At 41.6% G+C, this 24,315-nt stretch overlaps 1 protein-coding gene across 2 annotated transcripts; it reads left to right on the forward strand.

Annotated features, from left to right (window-relative positions):
• Positions 1–309: 309 nt before the first annotated feature.
• Positions 310–23,123, forward strand: LOC106605202 (hydroxycarboxylic acid receptor 2). Of its 2 annotated transcripts, none has more exons than XM_014200604.3 (2): positions 310–725; positions 20,926–23,123. In XM_014200604.3, exon 2 carries the CDS (start codon positions 21,025–21,027, stop codon positions 22,030–22,032), a length of 1,008 nt encoding a protein of 335 aa, XP_014056079.1. In that variant the 5' UTR covers positions 310–725; positions 20,926–21,024; the 3' UTR covers positions 22,033–23,123. The 2 variants fall into 2 exon arrangements, with proteins under 2 accessions (XP_014056079.1, XP_014056069.1); XM_014200594.3 differs by lacking the exon at positions 310–725 and adding an exon at positions 10,127–10,274.
• The last annotated feature ends 1,192 nt before the right edge of the window (positions 23,124–24,315 follow it).

Here is a 24,315-nt window from a genome sequence, read left to right on the forward strand (position 1 = left end):
AATACCTGACAGGAAACACATGTATCATTCAGTTGATGCTTTCTATTTCCTGTCCAGTCATAAGATCTATCTTGAAGGTGGATTTACTTTTTATCCTGAGAAATATGGCTTGGTAAAGAGTTCCATTCAGCTATGACTCTATATAAAACTGTAGATTTAAGGTGATTTGTCCTTGACTTAGGATGTCTTAGCTGCCCTGAATTTGCCTGTCTGGTTTGATGGTACTGTCCTTTGAACAGTCTGGACTGTTCAATGTGAGAACAGTCCAGACTGTTCATCAACAATAACAAGTAAAAATAACGTGGCTATTGTGGCAAAGAAGGGAGTCGAGTGATAAATGGCAGATATGTGAGGGCAGAACTAATAAACGGGCTCTGCCCGATCACTAAAATGGCCACCCCGATCAGAACTACAGATCAAAATGGCCGACGGCCAAAACTACAATTCCCAGAAGCAAGGGGAACCCTGAGAAGGTGGAGCCGACCCACAGATAAAGGGTCAAGAAAAACCAGGAAGAGAGAGAGAGGGCGGGAAGGATCTATGAACCATAGAGAAAGAGACAATCTACATTGGCTGGATTTACCATGTACGAGCTGGACTGTTTTGGACTTACCTGTTGGCGTTTAGACCTGGACCTACCGAGAACCAGATTTGTGTACCGAACCCTGCTATCCTTGACCTTACCTGCGGCCTGGGTGGACCAGGACAGAGAAACAAACATACAGGTACTGTCATGTTCGAAATAACTTTAATTCTGGGCTGACTTTGGTGACAGTTTCCCACTTAATTTGTGACAAACGCTCCTAGCTTCGAAGAGGTTTGCCACACTATATACAGGGAGTACCAATACCGGGTCGATGTGCAATGGTACGACGTAATAGTGGTAGCTATGTACATCTAGGTAGGGGTAAATTGACAGGGCAACAGAAAAGATAGATAATAGAATGAGCTGCAGCAGCAGCGTATGTGGTGATTGTGAAAGTGTGTGTGTGTCAGTGTGTGTGGCGTCAGTATGCATGCATGCATAGCCGCAGGAAGTAGGGGTGCTGAGAGTGCTGCTGCATCCCCTGAATTTTTGTTGTTGTATTTATTAATAATATATTCGTTTTTTCTTCACAAAAGTAGTGCATTGGTCCTTTACTAGTCCTGTATTAGCAGACCGATATACGCAACACACACACCCCCAAACATCTTCCCGCAGCTATGCATGTGTGCGCCTGTTTTGTGTGTGTGTGTGTGTGTGTGTGGGCATATGTAGTGTATGTTAGGGTGTCAGTGTAAGTATTTCATGTGTGAGTGTGTGGGTAGAGTCCATTGTGTGCATAGAGTCAGTGCAAGAGAGTTAGTTCAAAAAAGGGTCAATGCAGGTAGACTGTGAAGCCATTTGATTAGCTATTAAGCAGTCTGGTTTATCAGTCGTATTGATTGGTGGTAGAAGCTGTTCAGTGTCTTGTTGGTTCCAGACTTACTAGTACCGCTTGCCGTGTGGTAGCAGAGTGTCACGTCCAAAATATAATTCCAACATCCAAAGTTTGCAGATTGTGGTGTTGAAAATGCAAACCATGATGTTGAAGCGCCCGAAGTCGGTATGCTTTGCTTATTGGTTGTGGTGCATTGGCACAGAAACCTGTTAATGGAAAATGTGTTGCATATATTTTATATACATTTAAATATGTACAATTTCTGCCTAGCTGATCATTGTCTGATCGTAGTGTAGGTCTAATGAAACAGCCAGGGAGAGTTTGTCACACCCTGACCTGAGAGACCCTTTTCTATGTCTCTATTTAGGTTTGGTCAGGGTGTGATTTGGGTGGGCATTCTACGTCCTTTTTTTCTATGATTTGTATTTCTTTGTTTTGGCCTGGTATGGCTCTCAATCAGGGACAGCTGTACATCGTTGTCACTGATTGGGAGTCATACTTAGGCAGCCTGTTTTCCTTTGGGGTTTGTGGGTAGTTAATTTCTGTTTAGTGTTTTGTTATACCTGACAGAACTGTTTGGATGTCATTTTCTTGTTTTGTTCAAAGTGTCTCGATTACCATTAAATATAAGCACTCAACACGCTGCGCCTTGGTCTACTTCTTCAGACAGCCGTTACAGAGAGCACAATCTATGGCTTGGATGACTGGAGTAAATTGACAATATTTTGGTTATTCCTCTGACACTGCCTGGTATGGCAACTGCTCGGCCTCCGACCGCAAGGCACTATAGAGGGTAGTCATACGGCCCAGTACTGTAACGTTCATCGTAAGGAGTGGACCAAAATGCAGCGGGTATATGTATCATCTTCTTCTTTATTGAAGGAAAAACACTTAAACAAAACAAACGACGAAAACAGTCCCGTAAGGTGCACGGACTATACAGGAAACAACCACCCACAAAACACAAGAGAAAACTAACCAAACTAAATATGGCCTCCAATTAGAGACAACAACAACCAGCTGCCTCTAATTGGAGGTCATTGCCAAAACTAACAGACATAGAAAAGCTAGATTGAAACATAGAAAAACTAGAACATAACCCCGAACCACACAACGAACACCCCCTGCCACGCCCTGACCAAACTACAATGACAATTAACCCCTTTTACTGGTCAGGACGTGACAAGTACATCACTGGGGCCAAGCTTCCTGCCATCCAGAACCTCTATACCAGGCGGTGTCAGAGGAAGGCCCTAAAAATTGTCAAAGACTCCAGCCACCTTAGTCATAGACTGTTCTCTCTGCTACCACATGGCAAGCGATTCCAGAAATCCAAGTCTAGGTCCAAGAGGTTTCTAAACAGCTTCTACACCCAAGCCATAAGACTCCTGAACATCTAATCAAATAACTACCCAGACTATTTGCATTCCCCCCCTCTTTACACTGCTGCTACTCTCTGTTATGATCTATGTATAGTCACTTTAATAACTCTAAAAACATGTACATATTACATCAATTACCTCGACTAACTTGTGCCCCTGCACATTGACTCTGTACTGGTACCCCCTGTACATAGCCTCGCTATTGTTATTTTACTGCTGCTCTTTAATTATTTGTTACTTTTAATTGTTATTTGTCACACCCTGACCATAGAGAGCCCTTTTTATTTCTCTATTTTGGTTAGGTCAGGGTGTGCATTCTAGATTTTGTATTTCTCTGTTCTATTCTATGTTTTCTATTTCTTTGTGTTTGGCAGAGTATGGTTCCTAATCAGAGGCAGCTGTCTATCGTTGTTGTCACAGGATCCAACGAAAGTGGCGCCCCTCCTCGGTCGGGCGGCGCTCGGCAGTCGTCGTCGCCGGCCTATTAGCTGCCACCGATCGTTGTTTCTGTGTCTAGTTTTGTCTGTCTGTTCCGCACCTGTTTTGTGTATGTCATTAGTGGGGACTTATTTAATGTGTGTTTTCAGTTGGGATTTTGTGCGGGATTGTTTATTGTCCACGTTGTGTGATCGACATTTTTTTTTTTTTTTTTTTTGTAGAAGGATTTACCGGGCTGCGCTCCTTGCCTTAGGAATTATATTTTGTGCTGTACGGGCGCAGTTAACCAATACTGGAACTTTGTATAGCGCCCTGTGCTTTTCGGCGTGTGTGTGAATAAGGATTATTAAAAGACACTCCCCTCCAGCACCTCTGTCTCCTGCACTTGATTCCACCTATCAGCCAGTCCGACGTGACAGTTGTCTCTGATTGGGAATCATACTTACGCAGCCTTTTTTCTCCTTCAGTTGTGGGATCTTGTTTTTGTACAGCTCTGTGTAAGCCTGCAGAACGTAACGTTCGTTTTCCTTTTCTTTATTTTGTTTAGTGTTCTGAGTTAAATAAAAGTAAACATAAGCACTTACCACATTGCACCTTGGTCTCCTCCTTACGACGATTGTTACATTATTGTTATTTGTTTTTTATTTAAATATATACTTTTGTTGGTTAGGGCTTGAAAGTAAGCATTTCACTGTAAGATCTACACCTGTTGTATTCGGCGCACGTGACAAATTACATTTGATTTGATAGAGGTCCTGGATAGCAGGGAGCTTGGCCCCAGTGATGTACTGGGGCATACTCACCACTCTCTGTAGGGCCTTGCGGTTAAATGCCTTGCAGTTGCCGTACCAAGTGTTGATGAAGCCAGTCAAGATGCTCTCAATGATGCAGCTGTAGAACTTTTTGAGGATCTGAGGGCCCATCCCAAAATCTTTTCAGCCACCTGAGGGGGAAGAAGCGCTGTCGTGCCCTCTTTACAACTGTGTGGGTGTGTGGACCATGTTAATTCCTTAGTGATGTGGACAGTTATAGTATTATGCAACACAGAGCAGTTAATCATTTTCACAAAATACATTTTCTTGACTTCTCCCTATATCTGTATGGTCTGGCTTAGTGCACATAGTCATGGTAGACCCATGCCAGTGCATATCAGGAGACAACTCTATTAATCTGTGTCACATTTATGCTTCTTTCTTAATAATCTGTTGCCGTTATGATTTATTACCATGTCCAAGTGGGATGGTTTGAGATGGTTCACTATGCATGTTTTAATTTTCAGTTACAGCTCGGTTACAGGACCAATTATTTGTGAAACCTACTAACTATTTAGTTATGCAATATTAGAAATGTCATTTTGACAGGTTCACCAGGCAAGGAAACATGAATATCCCAAACATTCAAAGATAGATCGAGAAGGAAATGTATGCCACCCTTATTATTTCCAAATAATTTCCACTTGTGTTTATAACTTTGTATTTTTCCACTAGTTGTATCATCAACTTCGTTCTCGACTTATGTTTAACCCTTACATCCAGTGTGACTCTTACACCGAGTAAAGTTTGCTAAATGGTTGTAAGAATACACTCTAAAAATATTCTACCACTGCAGTTATACAGTATATAGTTAAACATGTAGTTATATGCTTACTACTGTATTTGTAGCACCACCCATGTTTGATTGTATCTATGTCGGTATGTCTTATATTGGTAAAAATGAAAATTATTTGCCAATCTCCTTACCAAGTGCAATGAATGTGGAAGCTGTGACTCAAAGGGGAAACACACAATTTCAATACATGCTTTCCTATAAAAAGCCTCTTTGATATTCCATGCAAAGCTTGAGAGAAGGCCAAGATTGTGCAAAGCTCTCACCAAGGCAAAGGGTGGCTATTTGAAGAATCTCAAATATAAAATATATTTTGATTTGTTTAGCACTGTTTTGGTTACTACATGATTCCATATGTGTTATTTCATAGTTTTGATCTCTTCACTATTATTCTACAATATACAGTACCAGTCAAAAGTTTGGACACACCTACTCATTCAAGGTTTTTTTTTCTTTATTTTTACTTTTTTCTATATTGTAGAATAATAGTGAAGAGATCAAAACTATGAAAAATTTCGCATGCATAGGAAAAAAATTTTTCGGGAACTTATTTTCAAAAACTTAACTCGATTTTCTATTATACATTTTTATGGAAAAACGGTTTAAATTATATGGAAATGTTCGTTTAAATGTGCCCTTTCGTGCAAAAAAACCCCCATCCGGCTTGGAGTTGTACTTTTCGATTTATTCAAGTTTAAAGTGTTTTTTTGGGGGGGGGGGGGGTTTATAAGTATTTAAAACCGTTTTTCAAATTTCACCCCTAGTAACCCAAAATAAAACCACGTGCATATATGCTACGGACACGTCCCCACCAAACCTTAAAACATCCATAAAACACTCATTCTTCATCCCACTGACTTGGGACCACAGTGGGGTGCACCCACGGTGGTGAAGGAGGTGGTTATGGCCTTTAAAAGTATATAAAACCGTTTTTTTTTTTTAAATGGTCCTGGTAACCCAAAAATAAAACATAGCCGATTTTTCTGAGATTTTTGGACTTAGTCGTTTTTCTGAGAATTTTTAAAAACTTCCATAAATCAGCCAGGCCGGCCCCCATTGACTTGGGCCCGTAGTAGGGTGCTCTCAGGGTGGGTATGTATGTATACAGTTGAAGTCGGAAGTTTACATACACCTTAGCAAAATACATGTTCTGGGATTGATTTGCACTTTTCGCACCAAAGTAAGTTCATCTCTAGGAGACAGAACGCGTCTCCTTCCTGAGTGGTATGACTGCTGCATGGTCCCATGGTGTTTATACTTGCATACTATTGTTTGTACAGATGAACGTAGTACCTTCAAGTGTTCGGATTGCTACCAAGGATGAACCAGACTTGTGGAGGTCAACAATTCTTTTCCTGAGGTCTTGGCTGTTTGCTTTTGATTTCCCCATGATGTCAAGCAAAGAGGCACTCAGTTGGAAGGTAGGCCTTGAAATTCATCCACAGGTACACCTCCAATTGACTCAAATGATTTCAATAAGCCTATCAGAAGCTTCTAAAGCCATGACATCATTTTCTGGAATTTTCCAAGCTGTTTAAAGGCACAGTCAACTTAGTGTATGTAAACTTCTGACCCATTGGAATTGTGATACATTGAAATAATCTGTCTGTAAACAATTGATGGAAAAATTAATTGTGTCATGCACAAAGTAGATGTCCTAACCGACTTGCCAAAACTATAGTTTGTTAACACATTTGTGGAGTGGTTGAAAAACGAGTTTTAATGACTCCAACCTAAGTGTATGTAAACTTCTGATTTCAACTGTATATATACAGTTGAAGTAAGAAGTTTACATACACCTTAGCCAAATACATTTAAACTCAGTTTTTCACAATTCCTGACATTTAATCCTAGTAAAAATTATCTGTCTTAGGTCAGTTAGGATCGCCACTTTATTTTAAGAATGTGAAATGTCAGAATAATAGTAGAAATAATGATTTATTTCAGCTTTTATTTCTTTCATCACATTCCCAGTGGGTCAGAAGTTTACATACACTCAATTAGTATTTGGTAGCATTGCCTTTAAATTGTTTAACTTGGGTCAAACGCTTCGGGTAGCCTTCCAGAAGCTTCCCACAATAAGGGGTGCATTTTGGCCCATTCCTCCTGACAGAACTGGTGTAACTGAGTCAGGTTTGTAGGCCTCCTTGCTCGCACATGCTTGTTCAGTTCTGCCCACAAATATTCTATAGGATTGAGGTCAGGGCTTCGTGATGGCCACTCCAATACCTTGACTTTGTTGTCCTTTTTGTCAATAACAGCTGCGCAATGTTTAATATTAAAGAAGTCTCGAGGTATTGCTTGCCTGAGGTAGAGTAGCCTGTGATAAACTGTAGATCACACTATCTACCAAGAGAGTACTCATCTATATTATTCATAGCCATCTATTTACCACCACAGACCAATGCTGGCACTAACACTGCACTCAACCAACTCTATAAGGCCATAAGCAAACAAAAAATGTTCATCCAGAAGCGGCGCTCCTAGTGGCCGGGGACTTTAATGTAGGCAAACTTAAATCAGTTTTACCAAATTTTTACAAGCATGTCACATGTGCAACCAGAGGGAAAAAAACTCTAGACCATCTTTACTCCACACACAGAGATGCAAACAAAGCTCTCCCCCGACCTTAATTTGGTAAATCTGACCATAATTCTATCCTCCTAATTCCTGTTTAAAAGCAAAAACTAAAGCAGGAAGTACCAGTGACTCGCTCAATACGGAAGTGGTCAGATGACGCGGATGCTACGCAACAGGACTGTTTTGCTAGCACAGACTGGAATATGTTCCGGGATTCATCCAATGGCATTGAGGAGTATACCACCTCAGTCATTAGCATCATCAATAAGTACATTGACGACGTCGTCCCCATTGTGACCGTACGTACATGTCCCAACCAGAAGCCATGGATTACAGAAAACATCCGCATCGAGCTAAAGGCTAGAGCTGCCGCTTTCAAGGAGCAGGACACTAATCCGGAGGCTTATAAGAAATCCGGCTATGCCCTCAGACGAACCATCAAACAAGCAACGCGTCAATACAGGATTAAGATTGAATCCTACTACACCGACTATGACGCTCGTCAGATGTGGTTAGGGCTTGAAAACTATTACGGACTACAAAGGGAAACCCAGACGCAAGCTGCCCAGTGACGTGAGCCTACCAAACGAGCTAAATGCCTTTTATGGTTGTGTCGAGGAAAGAAACACTGAAGCATGCACGAGCGCACCAGCTGTTCTGGATGACTGTATGATAACGCTCTCGGTAGCCGACGTGAGCAAGACCTTTAAACAGGTCAACATTCACAAAGCTGCAGGGCCAGACGGATTACCAGGACGTGTACTCCAAGCATGCGTGGATCAACTGGCAAGTATCTTCACTGACATTTTCAACCTCTCCCTGACCGAGTCTGTAATACCTACATGTTTCAAGCAGACCACCATAGTCCCTGTGCCCAAAGAAGCAAAGGTAACCTGCCTAAATGATTACCGCTCCATAGCACTCACGTCTGTAGCCATGAAGAGCTTTGAAAGGCTGGTCATGGCTGACATCAACAGCATCCTCCCAGAGACCCACTCCAATTCGCATACCGCCTCAACAGATCTACAGATGACGCACTCTCAATCGTAGTCCACACTGCCCTTTCCCACCTGGACAAAAGGAACACCTATGTGAGAATGCTGTTCATTGACTACAGCTCAGCATTCAACACCATAGAGCTCACGAAGCTCATCATTAAACTAAGGATCCTGGGATTAAACACCTCCCTCTGCAACTGGATCCTGGACTTCCTAATGGGCCGTCCCCCAGGTGATAAGGGTTGGCAACAACACGTCTGCCACGCTGATCCTCAACACTGAGGCCCCTCAGGGGTGTGTACTTAGCCACCTCCTGTACTCCCTGTTCACCCACGACTGCGTGGCCATACACGACTCCAACACCATCATTAAGTTTGCTGACAACACAACAGTGGTAGGCCTGATCACAGACAATGATGAGACAGCCTATGGGGAGGAGATCAGAGAACTGGCAGTGTGGTCTCAGGACAACATCTCCCTCAATGTAAGCAAGACAAAGGAGCTGATCGTGGACTACAGGAAAAGGCGGGCCGAACATTAACATCGACTGGGCTGTAGTGGAGCGGGTCGAGAGTTTCAAGTTCCTTGGTGTCCACATCACCACCAACGAACTATCATGGTCCAAACACACCAAGACAGTCGTGAAGAGGGCACGACAAAACCATTTTCCCCTTAGGAGACTGAAAAGATATGGCATGGATCCCCAGTTCCTCAAAGTTCTACAGCTGCACCATTGAGGGCATCCTGACCGGTTGCGTGACTGCCTGGTATGGCAACTGCTCGGCATCTGACCGTAAGGCGCTACAGAGCATAGTGCATACAGCCCAATACATCACTGGGGCCAAGCTTCCTATATAACAGGCAGTGTCAGAGGAAAGCCTATAAAATTGTCAGACTCCAGTCACCCAAGTCATAGACTGTTTTCTCTGCTACTGCAAGGCAAGCAGTACCGGAGTGCCAAGTCAAGGACCAAAAGGCTCCTCAACAGCTTCTACTCCCTATCCATAAGACTGCTGAACAATTAATCAAATGGCTACCGGACTATTTACATTGTTTTGTACACTGCTGCTACTCGCTGTTTATTATCTATTTATAGTCACTTCATCCCTACCTACATGTACAAATTACCTCAACTAACCTGTACCCCCGCACACTGACTTGGTACCGGTGCCCCCTTGTATATAGCCTCGTTATTGTTATGTTATTATGTTACTTTTTTATCATTTTTTATTTTTACTTAATTTGGTAAATATTTTCTTAACTCTTCTTGAACTGCACTGTTGGTTAAGGGCTTGTAAGTAAGCATTTCACGGTAAGGTCTACACTTGTTGTATTCGGCGCATGTGACAAATCAAGTTTGATTTGATGACTCTTGGGTAAAAGCGGAACTGAGTGCCTCAGCAAAAAGTAATCTAGCAGATGTATGCCTAGTTTTCTTCTTATAAAGCCAGCACATTTCACCTTCTCGTATCTCATGTTAAGTCTATATCATGATTCGCTGGTATTTGGAACAAAATCCCCTATTTCTGTGAACAAGTAGTAGCATGTCAGAACGATGACAAAGATAAACTGGTGTGGGTGAGCCAGAGGATGTTGAAATGAAGGTTGGGTTGTGATTGCAAACTTCCTGAATTAGCTCAGAGATCTTGCTGTTTATGATGTCACACTGGCTCTGGCCAGTCCTCAGAGGAAGTGCTTCTTAAATTCAATCTCAAGACGTTCCTCTTTAAACCAACAGAAAAGCCTGAACAGTGGAGACACACAGAGGAGATACAATATGTTGAGGGGAGCATAGACTGCCTTTCAAACCCAATTGTTGTCACACTGACCCCAAACGCATGACTCAACTGGTGAGTAGCGGATACATATTTTAAATATGTTAAAATGTTCTAATATTGTCGTGATTACACTTGTGAGGTGTGTGGGTGAAAGGGATGCCACGACCGATAACTAGATGGTTGAGTTTAATGTCCTCCTTAGACAACTGACACATACACTATTACAATGCTATAACTTGCAATATTAGCTAGCAGTTGTCTTTGGTTGATCTTTAGTTGGCTCTCCCTATTTTGATTTCTAGACAAACAATCCTTTCTCTGATTTCCCAGATTTTGTTTTGCTCTACCTTTTTGGTTTGATTCCTGTCTTTAAGTTTGTTGTGGGTTTTTCTTTTGTTTGCTTCTTCTTGGGCAAATTTAGTGGTCGCTCATGGTGGGTGTCTTATAGGATCCAGTGTATTTCAGAACCCCGCCTAAAACCCCACCTGTTTCATTTTTGGTTGTTGGTCAGTGACTCTGTTAGTTTCCCCTTCTGTTTGAGCGTCATTTTAGGTTTTCTTTGTGGGGAACGTAACAATACATATAAACTGTATGTTGTTTCGAAATGTTGTTTCTGTTTCATGTTTCTCATCAAAGGCTTATTCTACATCAACAGGCAATTTCATAAGCTGTTCATGAAAAATAGTGTTTACAAGCAAACATAGCAAGCATTTCCAGTGAACATGCATTGAAGGGAGGAGTCCATTTTGAGCTTAGAACATACGTCGTTTAATTCTACGCTGTGTGTTTTTGAATGCATGGCAAGTGAGGCTGGAATATACAAAGAAGTGAAAGGGTGTGTAATATTTGAATTTAAAACAGAACATTGTTTAATTGGAAAAATGGGAAGTCACTATTTAAATCAAATAAAATGTTATTGGTCACATACACATATTTAGCAGATGTTATTGCGGGTGTAATGAAATGCTTGTGTTCCTAGCTCCAACAGTGCAGTAGTATCTAACAATTCACAACAATACAAACGCATCTAAAAGTAAAAGAATGGAAATAAGATATATATATTTATTTATTTAACCAGGTAGGTTAAATAACCAGGTAGGCAAGTTGAGAACAAGTTCTCATTTACAATTGCGACCTGGCCAAGATAAAGCAAAGCAGTTCGACACACATACAACAACACAGAGTTAGACATGGAGTAAAACATACAGTCAATAATACAGTAGAAAAATAAGTCTATATACAATGTGAGCAAATGAGGTGAGATAAGGGAGGTAAAGGCAAAAAAAAGGCCATGGTGGCAAAGTAAATACAATATAGCAAGTAAAACACTGGAATGGTAGATTTGTAGTGGAAGAAAGTGCAAAGTAGAAATAGAAATAATGGGGTGCAAAGGAGCAAAATAAATAAATAAATAAATAAATACAGTAGGGGAAGAGGTAGTTTTGGGCTAAATTATAGATGGGCTATGTGCAGTGATATGTGAGCTGCTCTGACAGGTGGTGCTTAAAGCTAGTGAGGGAGATAAGCGTTTCCAGTTTCAGAGATTTTTGTAGTTCGTTCCGGTCATTGACAGCAGAGAACTGGAAGGAGAGACGGCCAAAGGAGGAATTGGGTTTGGGGGTGACCAGAGAGATATACCTGCTGGAGCGCGTGCTACAGGTGGGTGCTGCTATGGTGACCAGTGAGCTGAGATAAGGGGGGACTTTACCTAGCAGGGTCTTGTAGATGAACTGGAGCCAGTGGGTTTGTATGAAGCGAGGGCCAGCCAACGAGAGCGTACAGGGCGCAGTGGTGGGTAGTATATGGGGCGTTGTTGATGAAACGGATGGCACTGTGATAGACTGCATCCAGTTTATTCAGTAGGGTATTGGAGGCTATCTTGTAAATGACATCGCCGAAGTCGAGGATCGGTAGGATGGTCAGTTTTACGAGGGTATGTTTGGCAGCATGAGTGAAGGATGCTTTGTTGCGAAATAGGAAGCCAATTCTAGATTTAACTTTGGATTGGAGATGTTTGATGTGAGTCTGGAAGGAGAGCTTACAGTCTAACCAGACACCTAGGTATTATATATATGTATAAATACTAGGACAAGCAATGTTGGAGTGCATTGACTAAAATACAGTAGAATAGAATACAGTATATACATATGAGATGAGTAAAGCAATATGTAAACATTATTATCAGCAGATACACAGCTGATGCCTCCTGGACTCTTCACTAACACGACTAGAAGCCGCTACATTCCTGACGTAAGCTCTGGACCTTTGCATCGGATCATCGCAGCTAGCTAGCTGCTACTGTCGTGGAATATTGCCTCAGAAATATAACACTCTTACGAGAACTTGTGAATTCAATATAGACTTTAATACAGAGTAGCAAAGCCGAGCCCTTCCATGGAAGGACCCTATTACACACGTAACAGAGCCGAGCCCTTCCATGAAAAATACTAAATTCTCATTTTAGAGTCCTACCTTCGTAGGATTCTGTCTTTGCATAACGTATAGAGTCCTCTCCCTCTATATGAAAATAGCTTTCCTTGACCTTTCTCCATTATTATCTCTCCATCTCAGTTCTTGCCCACATCTGACAGCTGTATAGGTTATAATGGTAGCAGGCCCTGGTCATATACGTTCCATTCCTTATATTGCTATTCTGTCTCAGCTGTTCAAAGTGGACAGCCTAAATGCTGCTAATAATGGAACCGTTATCATCGTCATGAGCTTTGCTCCCACATAATCTCCCATTTGAGACTAAACAGTCTCACACTAAAACACACAAATAAATCAAAGGCAAGGGAGCATAAATCATCAAGCACTGGGCAAACTTCCCCCTATCTGGCCTAACGATTGGGACTCCATAAACACAAAGACCTGATCAAACATCTCCATTCATATACAATGGAAAGAAGTAAAAGATCCAATCTGTACAAATACTGTCACGGATATCGTCGGTGAAGGAGGACCAAAATGCAGCAGGACTGTGATTGTTCATTTTTGAACATTTATTAAATCAAAACGAAACACAAAAACCACAAACAAGAGAACGAACGATCCACTGACAGTCTGGCAAGGCACAAGGCTAAACACAGAACAATTTCCCACAAACACACCCAACTAATATAGGACTTCCAATCAAAAGCAACACCACACAGCTGCCTTCAATTGGAAGTCCACCCCAATTAACTCCACATAGAAACACACTTACTAGACTACACATAGAAATACATAAACATAGACCATAAACCAAAAACCCGGAAATACTAAATCAAACACCCTTTTACCAAAGCACCACCCCGGACCACATAAAACAAATACCCTCTGCCACGTCCTGACCAAACTACCATAACAATTAACCCTTATACTGGCCAGGACGTGACAAATGCAAAGTAAAATCAAACTGAAAATACAATGTAAAAGCATTAGCATGTAATACATAGCTGAGATAGCCTTGCATGAGGTTATGTAAAACATAAAGAAAATAAGAAAACCCTTGTCATTCTAAATACAACACATAAGCAAGATCCTTCCTTGCGGACACCTCTGTAACAACAGTGATATCACAACTGAAACACCTGTTAATTAAGGACATGGTCCGTAGACACTTGTAACCGGAATTTCCCCATGTTACCTACTAGTTTAAGTAAACAAAATTCAGAAGTTCTAACTTCATTTATCCCTTGTCAAAGGTAGAAAGGAAATAGAAAATACACTCCATAGCAAGCGATTACAAGGTTATACATATTGCAGCAGTCCAGTTTTCAATCAAGCACATTAGAATCAGGTGCTTTACTAAAAACATGAAAACCTTGATCATTGTAATCATATCCTCCTCCTGGAGTAACCCCATTTACCTAAAGCTAAATCCAACCAGTCCCAAGCATGGGTATTAAATCCTTAACCTCTTGTCGCAATCCCTTCAGTTTGGTCATAGCTAAAGGAAAAGATCCATCTTGTACATTGTTATTATTAGGTGTTATCCAAAGAAATTGATTCAAACCCTGATTTTAACCTCATCTCTTGGTTTGTATTCATCAAGAACTCCTCTCGGCTGTCCAATTGCATCTAAGTATAATTTTGGATCTGATTCATAGGCTCTACGTACTCTATGCTTTACAGACTCATCCTGCTGTGATTTAATGATAGACACCTGTTGTATCGCTCTAACTAAAATACAGAGACCTCTTCAGTCTTTTGGGAAGACATTCAAGAGTTTGTTCTGCCCACACATCCTGAAACTATCAGCTATACCTTTATCCTGATTCTTTAACATTTCAAGAGATAATGCTACTTGAGTTATATTACCACATTTACCTTTGTGATTCACACTCATTCCTCTATCATCAAATTTACCAACTCCTGCAGTTTCTAACACCCAAATAATTTAACAATAGTGTTTCTCACATCTATCCCACTATCATCATAGCTGTAGAAACATTCATATTGTAACGGTCGTCGTAAGGAGCGGATCAAAATGCAGCGGGTATATTTATCATCTTCTTTATTTTAATAAAGGAAAAAACACTTAAACAAAACAAACAACAAAAACAGTCCCGTAAGGTGCACATACTATACAGGAAACAATCACCCACAAACACAAGTGAAAACACACACAACTAAATATGGCCTCCAATCAGAGATAACAACAAACAGCTGCCTCTGATTGGAGTTCATTGACAAAACTAACATAGAAATAGAAAAACTAGAAAAAACACAAAACAGAACATAAACCAAAAACCCCGAAACACACTAAACAAACACCCCCTGCCACGCCCTGACCAAACTACAATAACAAACAACCCCTTTTACTGGTCAGGACGTGACACATTTTTACTTTTTACAACAGTAAACCTACCATTATGAGGACCATTTAATTCAGTTCTTATGTCATATGTTGCACATTCATGTTCTCCCAACATATTTTTGTCACGGCTGTCTGAAGGATCGGACCAAAATGCAGCGTGTTCGTAGTTCCACATATTTATTTGTTCCGTGAAACTAAATGCAATACATTAAATACTTGAAACACAAAACGCAGAGAGAAACACACTACTCAAAATTAATCACCCACAAAAACAGGTGGAACAAACATCAACTTAAATATGACCTCCAATTAGAGGTAACGAGGATCAGTTGCCTCCAATTGGAGATCAACCCAAACAACACCAACATAGATATACAAAACTAGAAACTGAACATAGAAATACAAAAACAGACAAACACCCCCTGTCACGCCCTGACCTACTCTACCATAGAAAATAACAACTTACTATGGTCAGGACGTGACAATTTTTGTTTAATTCACTTCTACCTTTAGCGCTACCTAATGCCAACCTGCATTCTATGTTACACAAAGGAATGTAGTATTTTCTCTGAATACATTGAACATTTTCCATTTAACACATTCTTCAAATGATGCAAGTTCAGGTACTATTAAAAGATCAGACAAAGGTTATTTGCTACACAAAACGCAATTGTCCATCCTATGTTTAGCTGTTGTGTACTGAGCCCACTTATACAAGCCATTTGTAATTGCTTTTCTACATTTTTGATCAATGTTTCATTCTGGGGTCGTTTCTTCATTGTAGCTACCCCAGTTGGTAACAGATGTCCAGATTTTCTGCATCAACCCACTTTCTTGTGATTTTGATATTGTCTTAGTTGGTGTACTAGTCTCTAGTGGGAGATGATTTTACAATATCTTCTAGGTTTGTCGCTGTTGCTGTCAAGGCCATTCTACCATTCTTCATCTGTCCTGGTTCACTGTCTGTTAGAAAGACCATGTGAGGACAGAGAAGTTGATGATAAGAAAGTCTCCTTTCCATTCTCCTGTCGTTGTTTCTCCGTCCCCTTGGACAGCACCTCTGTCAGGGGTATCTGCCAGAGTAGGTATGTCATCACGAGCAACAGGCATGTCACTCTTCCCCATTCCCGGACTCTCTGGATATTCAGGAGATAGTGTCTGTTTGCTGTTGGAAGTTGCTCCTTGATCCACCGCTTCTTCAGCTTCTTCCTGGCTCCTGCCTGGCCCCTGCCTGGTGCATCGATCTCCTCTGCTCCCGTTCCCTTTGGACACCCACCTGATGTATTAGCATCCTCTGCGTCTTCATGGCCTGGTGGTTGTCTTTGGGACTTTGGTACAGTGGTTTAGATGGTACCACGTGTTGCTTCCTTTCACCTGGACAGCAGTTAATGTTGTTTGAGCCACCTTGTAGGGACCCTCCCTCCTTGGCTCATTCCTTTCTTCCGGAACACTCGAACCTGGTCACCTTGGATCACCAGACGTGGAACCTCTGGTTCAGGTTTCTGCCTTCTTTCTGTGAGGCATTCAAACTTAGAGACGTATGGCCTCTGTTCTATGATCACACCATACACCCTCTTATTTCCATCACTCATCAGACAACAACTAACATTCCAGCTGAAGCTGGTGACCCCCTCTCCTTCTGGTTCCTAAGCATAAGACTTGGAAAGCAAAAAACAAAACATAACAGTATTGACAATGTGATATGCTATGCATAAATATATTCATGAAAACCGAAATCTGAGACCATGACAATTCCCACTGTCTCTTCACCTGACTCTATGCCTCCAGGATACTTTTCTTCTGGACTCCACAAAAATAAAAGCCCTAAAAAGCTTCCTCATGCTTCCACCCAGTCTTCCCCTTTCGGCCCCAGGTTCTGAGAGGTGTTCCCAAATCATGTCATTTTCACTTTGTTTCCCATCTGCTCCATTTCAACTGATAGGCATCTGCATATCCCTAATCAACATTATATCTTCTTGAAGTAATTCAACACTGTATATGCTTTCACATTAATGCCTTCAACATGTTGTTTAGAGTACAATTACCCTAACATCTATCCTCTTTCACATGATGCATTAACCAATAGAACAAGTAGCTCCCAAACCCAACCCATCTGTATGTCTACAGTGGAATCTAGTCTCTCTCTCTTTCTCTCTTTCCGCGTCCTCTGTCATGGTGTTTTCAAGCTCACCCATTATTCAGCTGGACCTTACTTCTTGTGAGAATTATGCACCCACCGAAGAGAGACATGACGATCTTTACCACTACAGGTGGTGTAAGAAGTGTACCCCCAGCCTGGTGTATCTTGATGTACACTCAATCTCCAGAATTCAGCCAATGCCCTTGGTTATTTCTGGCTTCTATGTGCTGCTTCTCTTCTGAGGACATACACACTAACACATGGGTCATTTCCTGACAACAGACTTTCTTCTTATAGCAAGATCACTAATTCGTAATATTTAAATAACAGCCCTATTTAAACATTCTGTCTCAAACACCTCTCCTCCTGCCACAGATATATGTATACATAATGATAGCCAAATTATGGTCCCAACAGCAACTGCTGAAAGAATAATATGTAATCAATCAAGTGTCTTCCAGTTGGAAGAATATCCAACCTCTCAAAACTCTATGACCACTACTCATAATGTAACTAAACCTGGAGAAAACGTCCATCCGGAACTCCATTTACATTCTAATCCAGATACTTTTACTCTTAAAACCACCGACAATCAATAACCGCTTTCCCCAGTATCGCAGTCTCCAAGGACATTTCGACAAGAGAAAATGGAAACCCTTTTTCTGGAAAAGAAAGTGTACATTTCGTTAGCATTCACAATGTTACCTTTTAATCAGAAAGCCAATAGTATTACTTAAATACCGAACATGATCATCATAAGTCCACTGTCCTTACTCCAATCATTAAATGTTTGTTTCAATCCACCACCATGTTCATAAACTAAAACATTTAAAAGTTAATTTTAAATTTGGCAATCCCAACGCTGGCGCTTAACCCAATTACTTCTTTAACTCGACAAACATTTCCTCACACTTTTGATTCCATCCCATAAGTGTCTTAGCAGTTTCAGAGAATGACGGTATAAAATGTCTAACAAAATTGAAAACCCCTTACGTTTTTCTGAGCATGCGAGGAGAGTTTAGCCATGCCACAGAACGCATAGTTTCTACCCGATCCCGGGTTATGTGTATCTTGCCCTCAGAAATTGAAAACGGCAAATATGTTACATTTTGCTTTGCCTGTTCCTCCAACTAATTTACTAAGGTGGTGAGCTCTCATATAAGTTTATTTTCCCTCTTTCGACGCTAATAACAAATCATCCACGTATTTTATCACCACAGAAACGATTGTTTCAATGCAAAATGATACCAAGTGGGACTATTTGTAAATCCCATCGGTACTCTAATAAAAGTTAGGTAAAACGTGATCTAATACGTCTTCCATCACATTTAAACTGTAATCTCTATGAACCACTCATTGATCGAACAGAGACCATACACCGCTATGTGAAAGTTCCATTCTTGCTAACCTCAAAACGATTAGTTGTTGCTCCTTTGAAAAAGATGCAAACTCTTGTATAGCTGCATTTCCTGCTACTGCACTAGGTTCCGGTGTCACCTTACACACATTCTTCCCATAACCAATAGCTCCCTGTTTTAGATATGAGACTATCTCCTTACGCTTTGATATTCTCTATGGCTCTACTAACCCCTCGCACGTCTGCGAGGCGAGCAGAGTCATATCTGGCCCCCATCGTAATGTATTTTCTGACGATAGAATGCTGACATCAAAACGCTGGTAAATTGAGCTTCTTATTCTGGTTTTATGTGATTGTTTCAATTCATAATTGCCTCCCTGAATCCTTTATTGATTTTATTTATCCTGTTTACCGGGTAATGTTGCCCTACATTATCCAGTTTGCTCTTTCATATTCAAGCCGAATTGGTAAAATTAACGTGCGCTTCTTTCAGCGACTCCATGGCTTTATTAAATTCCGCTATCTCTATATTCCAGGGAGAAACGGTCCGTTTTGTTGCATTACAACCTATAATTTAAATTGATTTTTATATGGATTTCATGTAATGGACATACACAAAATAGTTTAAATTGGTGACATGAAATGGAAAAAAATAACTTGTTTAAAAAAAAATACAAAAAAATAAAAGACGGAAAAGTGGTGCATGCATATGTGTTCATCCCCTTTGCTATGAAGCCTCTAAATAAGATCTGGTGCAACCAATTACCTTCAGAAGTCACATAATTAGTTAAATAAAGTCCACCTGTGTGCAATGTAAGTGTCACATGATCTGTCACATGATCTCAGTATTTATACAACTGTTCTGAGAGTCTTCAACACCACTAAGCAAGGGGCACCACCAAGCAAGTGGTACCATGAAGACCAAGGAGCTGTCCAAACAGGTCAGGGACAAAGTTGTGGAGAAGTAAAGATCAGGGTTGGGTTATAAAAAAATATCAGAGACATTGAACATCCCACAGATCACCATTAAATCCATTATTAAAAAAATGGAAAGAATATGGCACCAAATAAACCTGCCAAGAGAACGCACGGACCAGGCAAGGAGGGCATTTATCCGAGAGGCAACAAAGAGACAACCCTGAAGGAGCTGCAAAGCTCCACAGCGGAGATTGGAGTATCTGTCCATAGGACCACTTTAAGCCGTACACTCCACAGAGCTGGGTTTTACGGAAGAGTGGCCAGAAAAAAAGCCATTGCTTAAAGAAAAAAATAAGCAAACACGTTTGGTGTTTGCCAAAAGGCATGTGGGAGACTCCCCAAACATATGGAAGAAGGTACTCTGGTCAGATGAGACTAAAATGTAGTTTTTTGGCCATCAAGGAAAACACTATTTCTGGCACAAACCCAACACCTCTCATCACCCTGAGAGTACCATCCCCACAGTGAAGCATGGTGGTGGCAGCATCATGCTGTGGGGATGTTTTCATCGGCAGGGACTGGGAAACTGGTCAGAATTGAAGGAATGATGGATGGCGCTAAATACAGGGAAATTCTTGAGGGAAACCTGTTTCAGTCTTCCAGAGATTTGAGACTGGGACAGAGGTTCACCTTCCAGCAGGACAATGACCCTAAGCATACTGCTAAAGCAACACTCGAATGGTTTAAGGGGAAACATTTAAATGTCTTGGAATGGCCTAGTCAAAGCCCAGACCTCAATCCAATTGAGAATCTGTGGTATGACTTAAAGATTGCTGAACACCAGCGGAACCCATCCAACTTGAAGGTGCTGGAGCAGTTTTGCCTTGAAGAATAGGCATAAATCCCAGTGACAAGATATTCCAAGTTTATGAAGACATACCCCAAGAGACTAATTGCTGCAAAAGGTGACTCTACAAACAATTTATAAAAACCTGTTTTTGCTTTGTCATTATGGGGCATTGTGTGTAGATTGATGAGGGAAAAAAGCAATTTAGAATAACGCTGTAGTAGTGTAGCTCGTGTAGTCACGTGGGTCGCACCTCAACCAGTCTAGTTTTGCTGAGCTCTTTCATATGGGAAAGCATTATTTTTTTAAATTATTTTTTACCAAATAAGGGGCTCCCGAATGGCGCAGAGGTCTAAGGAACTGCATCTCAGTGCAAGAGGCGACACTACAGTCCCTGGTTTGAATCCAGGCTGAATCACATCGGCCGTGATTGGGAGTCCCATAGGGCTGCCCGCAATTGGCCTGGGTTTGGCCGGGTTTGACTGTCATTGTAAATAAGAATTTGTTCTTAACTGACTTGCCTAGTTAAATAAAGGTTAAATTAAGAAATACAAATGAACAGACATTTCTTAGAAAATACATTTGTCTGTGTGTCTGTCTTGAAAGCATGACCCAGTTAAAAATGTACTTTATTTTCTCACATTTTCCTTGTTTGTACAGATATTCCCCTGAGATGCTCTGAAAAAAGGAAGAGGTGGACTTTGTGAAAAACGGCAACATCCAACGTTTCCTGGCAGCGAAATCATACTCAATCTAACGATGGCTGAAATGACTACAGTAGCACACGATAACTCTACTGGCAGAGAGAACCAGTCCTTGCACTGCCCATCCGCTCAGCATCTGGTGGCCGACATACTGCCTCCTGTCCTGATTATAGAGCTCCTACTGGGCCTGCCAGGCAATGTAGTGGCCCTGTGGATCTTCACTTGTCGTCTGAAGATCTGGAGGGTCAACACTCTATTTCTCTTCAACCTGGTCCTGGCTGACTTCATGCTGCTCATCTGCCTGCCTTTCCGCATTGACAACCTGCTCCGTGGGGAACACTGGGTGTTTGGCGACGCCTGGTGCCGGATCAACCTCTTCATGCTGGCTGTCAACCGTTCGGCAAGCATTGCCTTCATGACTAGCGTGGCCTTCGACCGATACTTCAAGGTGGTCCATCCACACCACCACATCAACCACATGACATCTACCCAGGCGGGAATGGTGGCGGGGGGCATCTGGGCGGTAGTGATCTCCCTGCGGCTCCCCCTGCTGGCCACCAACCTCCTAAGCGAACATGGCAACGTCTCCCTGTGCCGCAGCTTCAGCTCCTACTCTGTGATTCCCCCGGCGATCCTGCTGCACTACATGGTGTTCATCGGGGAGTTCTTCCTGCCCCTGCTGCTCCTGCTGTTCTGCTCAGCCAGGATCGCCTGCATCCTGCGCCAACGGCAGCTGGACAAAGAGAAGAAGGTGCGGCGGGCCATCCGGGTGGTGGGGCTAATTGTGGCTGTGTTTGTGCTGTGTTTCTTTCCTGGCATCGCTACAGGCCTGGTTTCGCTCTATATCAAGGCGTTCAGACCCTGGGACTGTGACTCCTTCAAAATGGCAGGCCAGCTTTTCAGCCTGTCCATTGGCTTCACCTACCTTAACAGCGCCCTGGACCCGGTCATCTACTGCTTATCCAGCTCAATGTTCCAAAACTCCCTCAAGAGCTCCATCAATAAGATGGGCCTGGTGGAGTTGAGGCTGAGCCGACGGGGAAGCATGGCCAGCGATGGGTAAGGGGAGATGGTGTGAGGAGGCAACTCTGGCCCTTTCCAGAGACAGGCCCCACCTTCTAGAATGCCCTAATAAGGAGAACAGACTCATGGGAGTGAATTGAATGGAGACTAGACAGTGGAATTTTACAGCTGTAATTAACAAGCCATATGTTATATTCAGAAAAATTTCGTAGCTATGTGGAATGCTGAATACCAGTTATTGTGAAACAAAGATAGGAAAATAAATGCAGTCATTCCATCTAAATTTGACATTATTTTCATAACCATGTGATGTTGTAGAATGCCATTATGTTTTTGTCTTGATTTACTAATATGTCTGTCAAATACACCGTCATTTTTACCAAATACAGTGTTCATACAGCAAGATGTTTAATCAAGTGTATGTGTTGCTCAGTTCTTTAAGAAGTGGTATTTTTATGTGATGCTTAAAGTGATGTTATACTGTACACTGTCTACAAAACATGTTCTTTCCATTACATAGACTGACCAGGTGAATCAAGGTGAAAGCTATGATCCCTTATTGATGTCACCTGTTAAATGAACTTCAATCCGTGTAAATGAAGGGGAGGATACTGGATTTTTACGCCTTGAGACAATTGAGACAGGATTTTTAAGCCTTGCGACAATTGAGACATGGATTGTGTATGTGTGCCATTCAGAGGGTAAATGGACAAGACAAAAGATTTAAGTGCCTTTGAACGGGGTATGGTGGTAGGTGCCAGGCGCACTGGTTTGAGTGTCAAGAACTGCAACGTTGCTGGGGTTTTCATGCTCAACAGTTTCCCGTGTGTATTAAGAATGGTCCACCACCCAAAGGACATCCAGTCAACTTGACACAGCTGCGGGAAGTATTGGAGTCAACATGGGCCAGCATCCCTGTGGAACGCTTTCAACACCTTGTAGAGTCCATGCTCCAAATTGAGGTTGTTCTGAGGGCAATAAGGATGCAACGCAATATTAGGAAGGTGTTCCTAATGATTTGTACACTGAGTGTATATTTTCTATGCTATTTTGTTCATTTGTGATGAATGAAATGGCAATAAAGATTATCCAGAATGTTATGTAAAATAAATATTTTTCTTTTGTATTCTATTTTCTATTATTTTCTATATTACTATTATTATCACAGCATTGTTGGAAAGAGCTCTCAAGGTATGAATTTCATGGTACTTTTTTACACCTGTTGTAGCCTGTGCACGTGGCAAATAACCTTGTCATAAAGAGATTGAAGACAGCTCTAAAGTACTTGTCTTCACAACAAGCAAGATGTCTCTCCTAGTGTCCTCCAGATACTCAGACAGTTCAGGACCAGTCTCTCTCATCCTCTACTTCCACAGGGCTGAAGCCACAGATGAAGGGAGGCTCTTGATTGCTGCTGGGGGAGACTCTTCTCTTCAAAGACTCACATTATCCACACAGAAGTGCTACTTGTCTTCCTTTGTTGCACAGCACCTGGTAGCAGCAAGGGAACTCAATCAATGGCTGTAGGTGTAATTACCGCTCAGCTACCACTGCTGTGCCAACATGTGACTCTGACATGTGGCTTACTGGGACGAGACACGGCAGTGCAAACAGAGGTATTAGATGTCTTTCTCTCAAGTTTCCGTTATTACTCACAGAGGAATTTTTTGCTCAAATATCTCCAAAGCTGATATACAGGGGATTTGGGAGGCTGTCATCTAAGTCTTTAATAAGAGAACAAATACAATCCACTGTGGTCATGCACACTGTCTACGTGTCTTTAATAGACACACAAACCAAAGGCTTGGATTTTAATGTAGTGGTTATAAACCTTTTCCTTTCCGGGGACCACAAGGTCACCATCAAAAGCTCTTGAGGGCCACCAAGCACAGAACCGCAGAATTGTTAAACATAAAATATCTTAGTGGGAGTTACATTTATTCAGTGAATGTAACATATTAGTTAATGGCTTATTATTACACAAGGATGTTTGTTAACAAAAATTAATTACAGTACTTTATATGATTGTAAAATGTGTTACTGTACTGTAAAACCACTGTAGAACATTTACAGTTATACATTTCACTGTAATACGATTTTTGAATCAATGTATCAACCTACGTGACATCAAAGAGGGCCAACCAACGTTCTGGTAGAGAATGCAGGGATGAGCACTAAAATTGTCAGCCGCAATAAAAAGCAGTGCGCTATGATAAATTGCATCTAACGGCTTTATTGAAGTGGCAGCTGCGTTCATCCAGGTGATGTCGCCATAGTCTAGGACCGATTTGGAATGTCGACTGAATAATCTTCTTTCTACTAT

Source organism: Salmo salar, chromosome 01 (genome assembly GCF_965601325.2).
Source record: "Salmo salar chromosome 01, fSalSal1, whole genome shotgun sequence".
Lineage (NCBI taxonomy): Eukaryota > Metazoa > Chordata > Actinopteri > Salmoniformes > Salmonidae > Salmo > Salmo salar.

Excerpts from the sequence above, each read along its gene's own strand:
- LOC106605202 (XM_014200604.3), top strand. The coding sequence starts at position 21,025 with ATGGCTGAAATGACTACAGTAGCACACGATAACTCTACTGGCAGAGAG.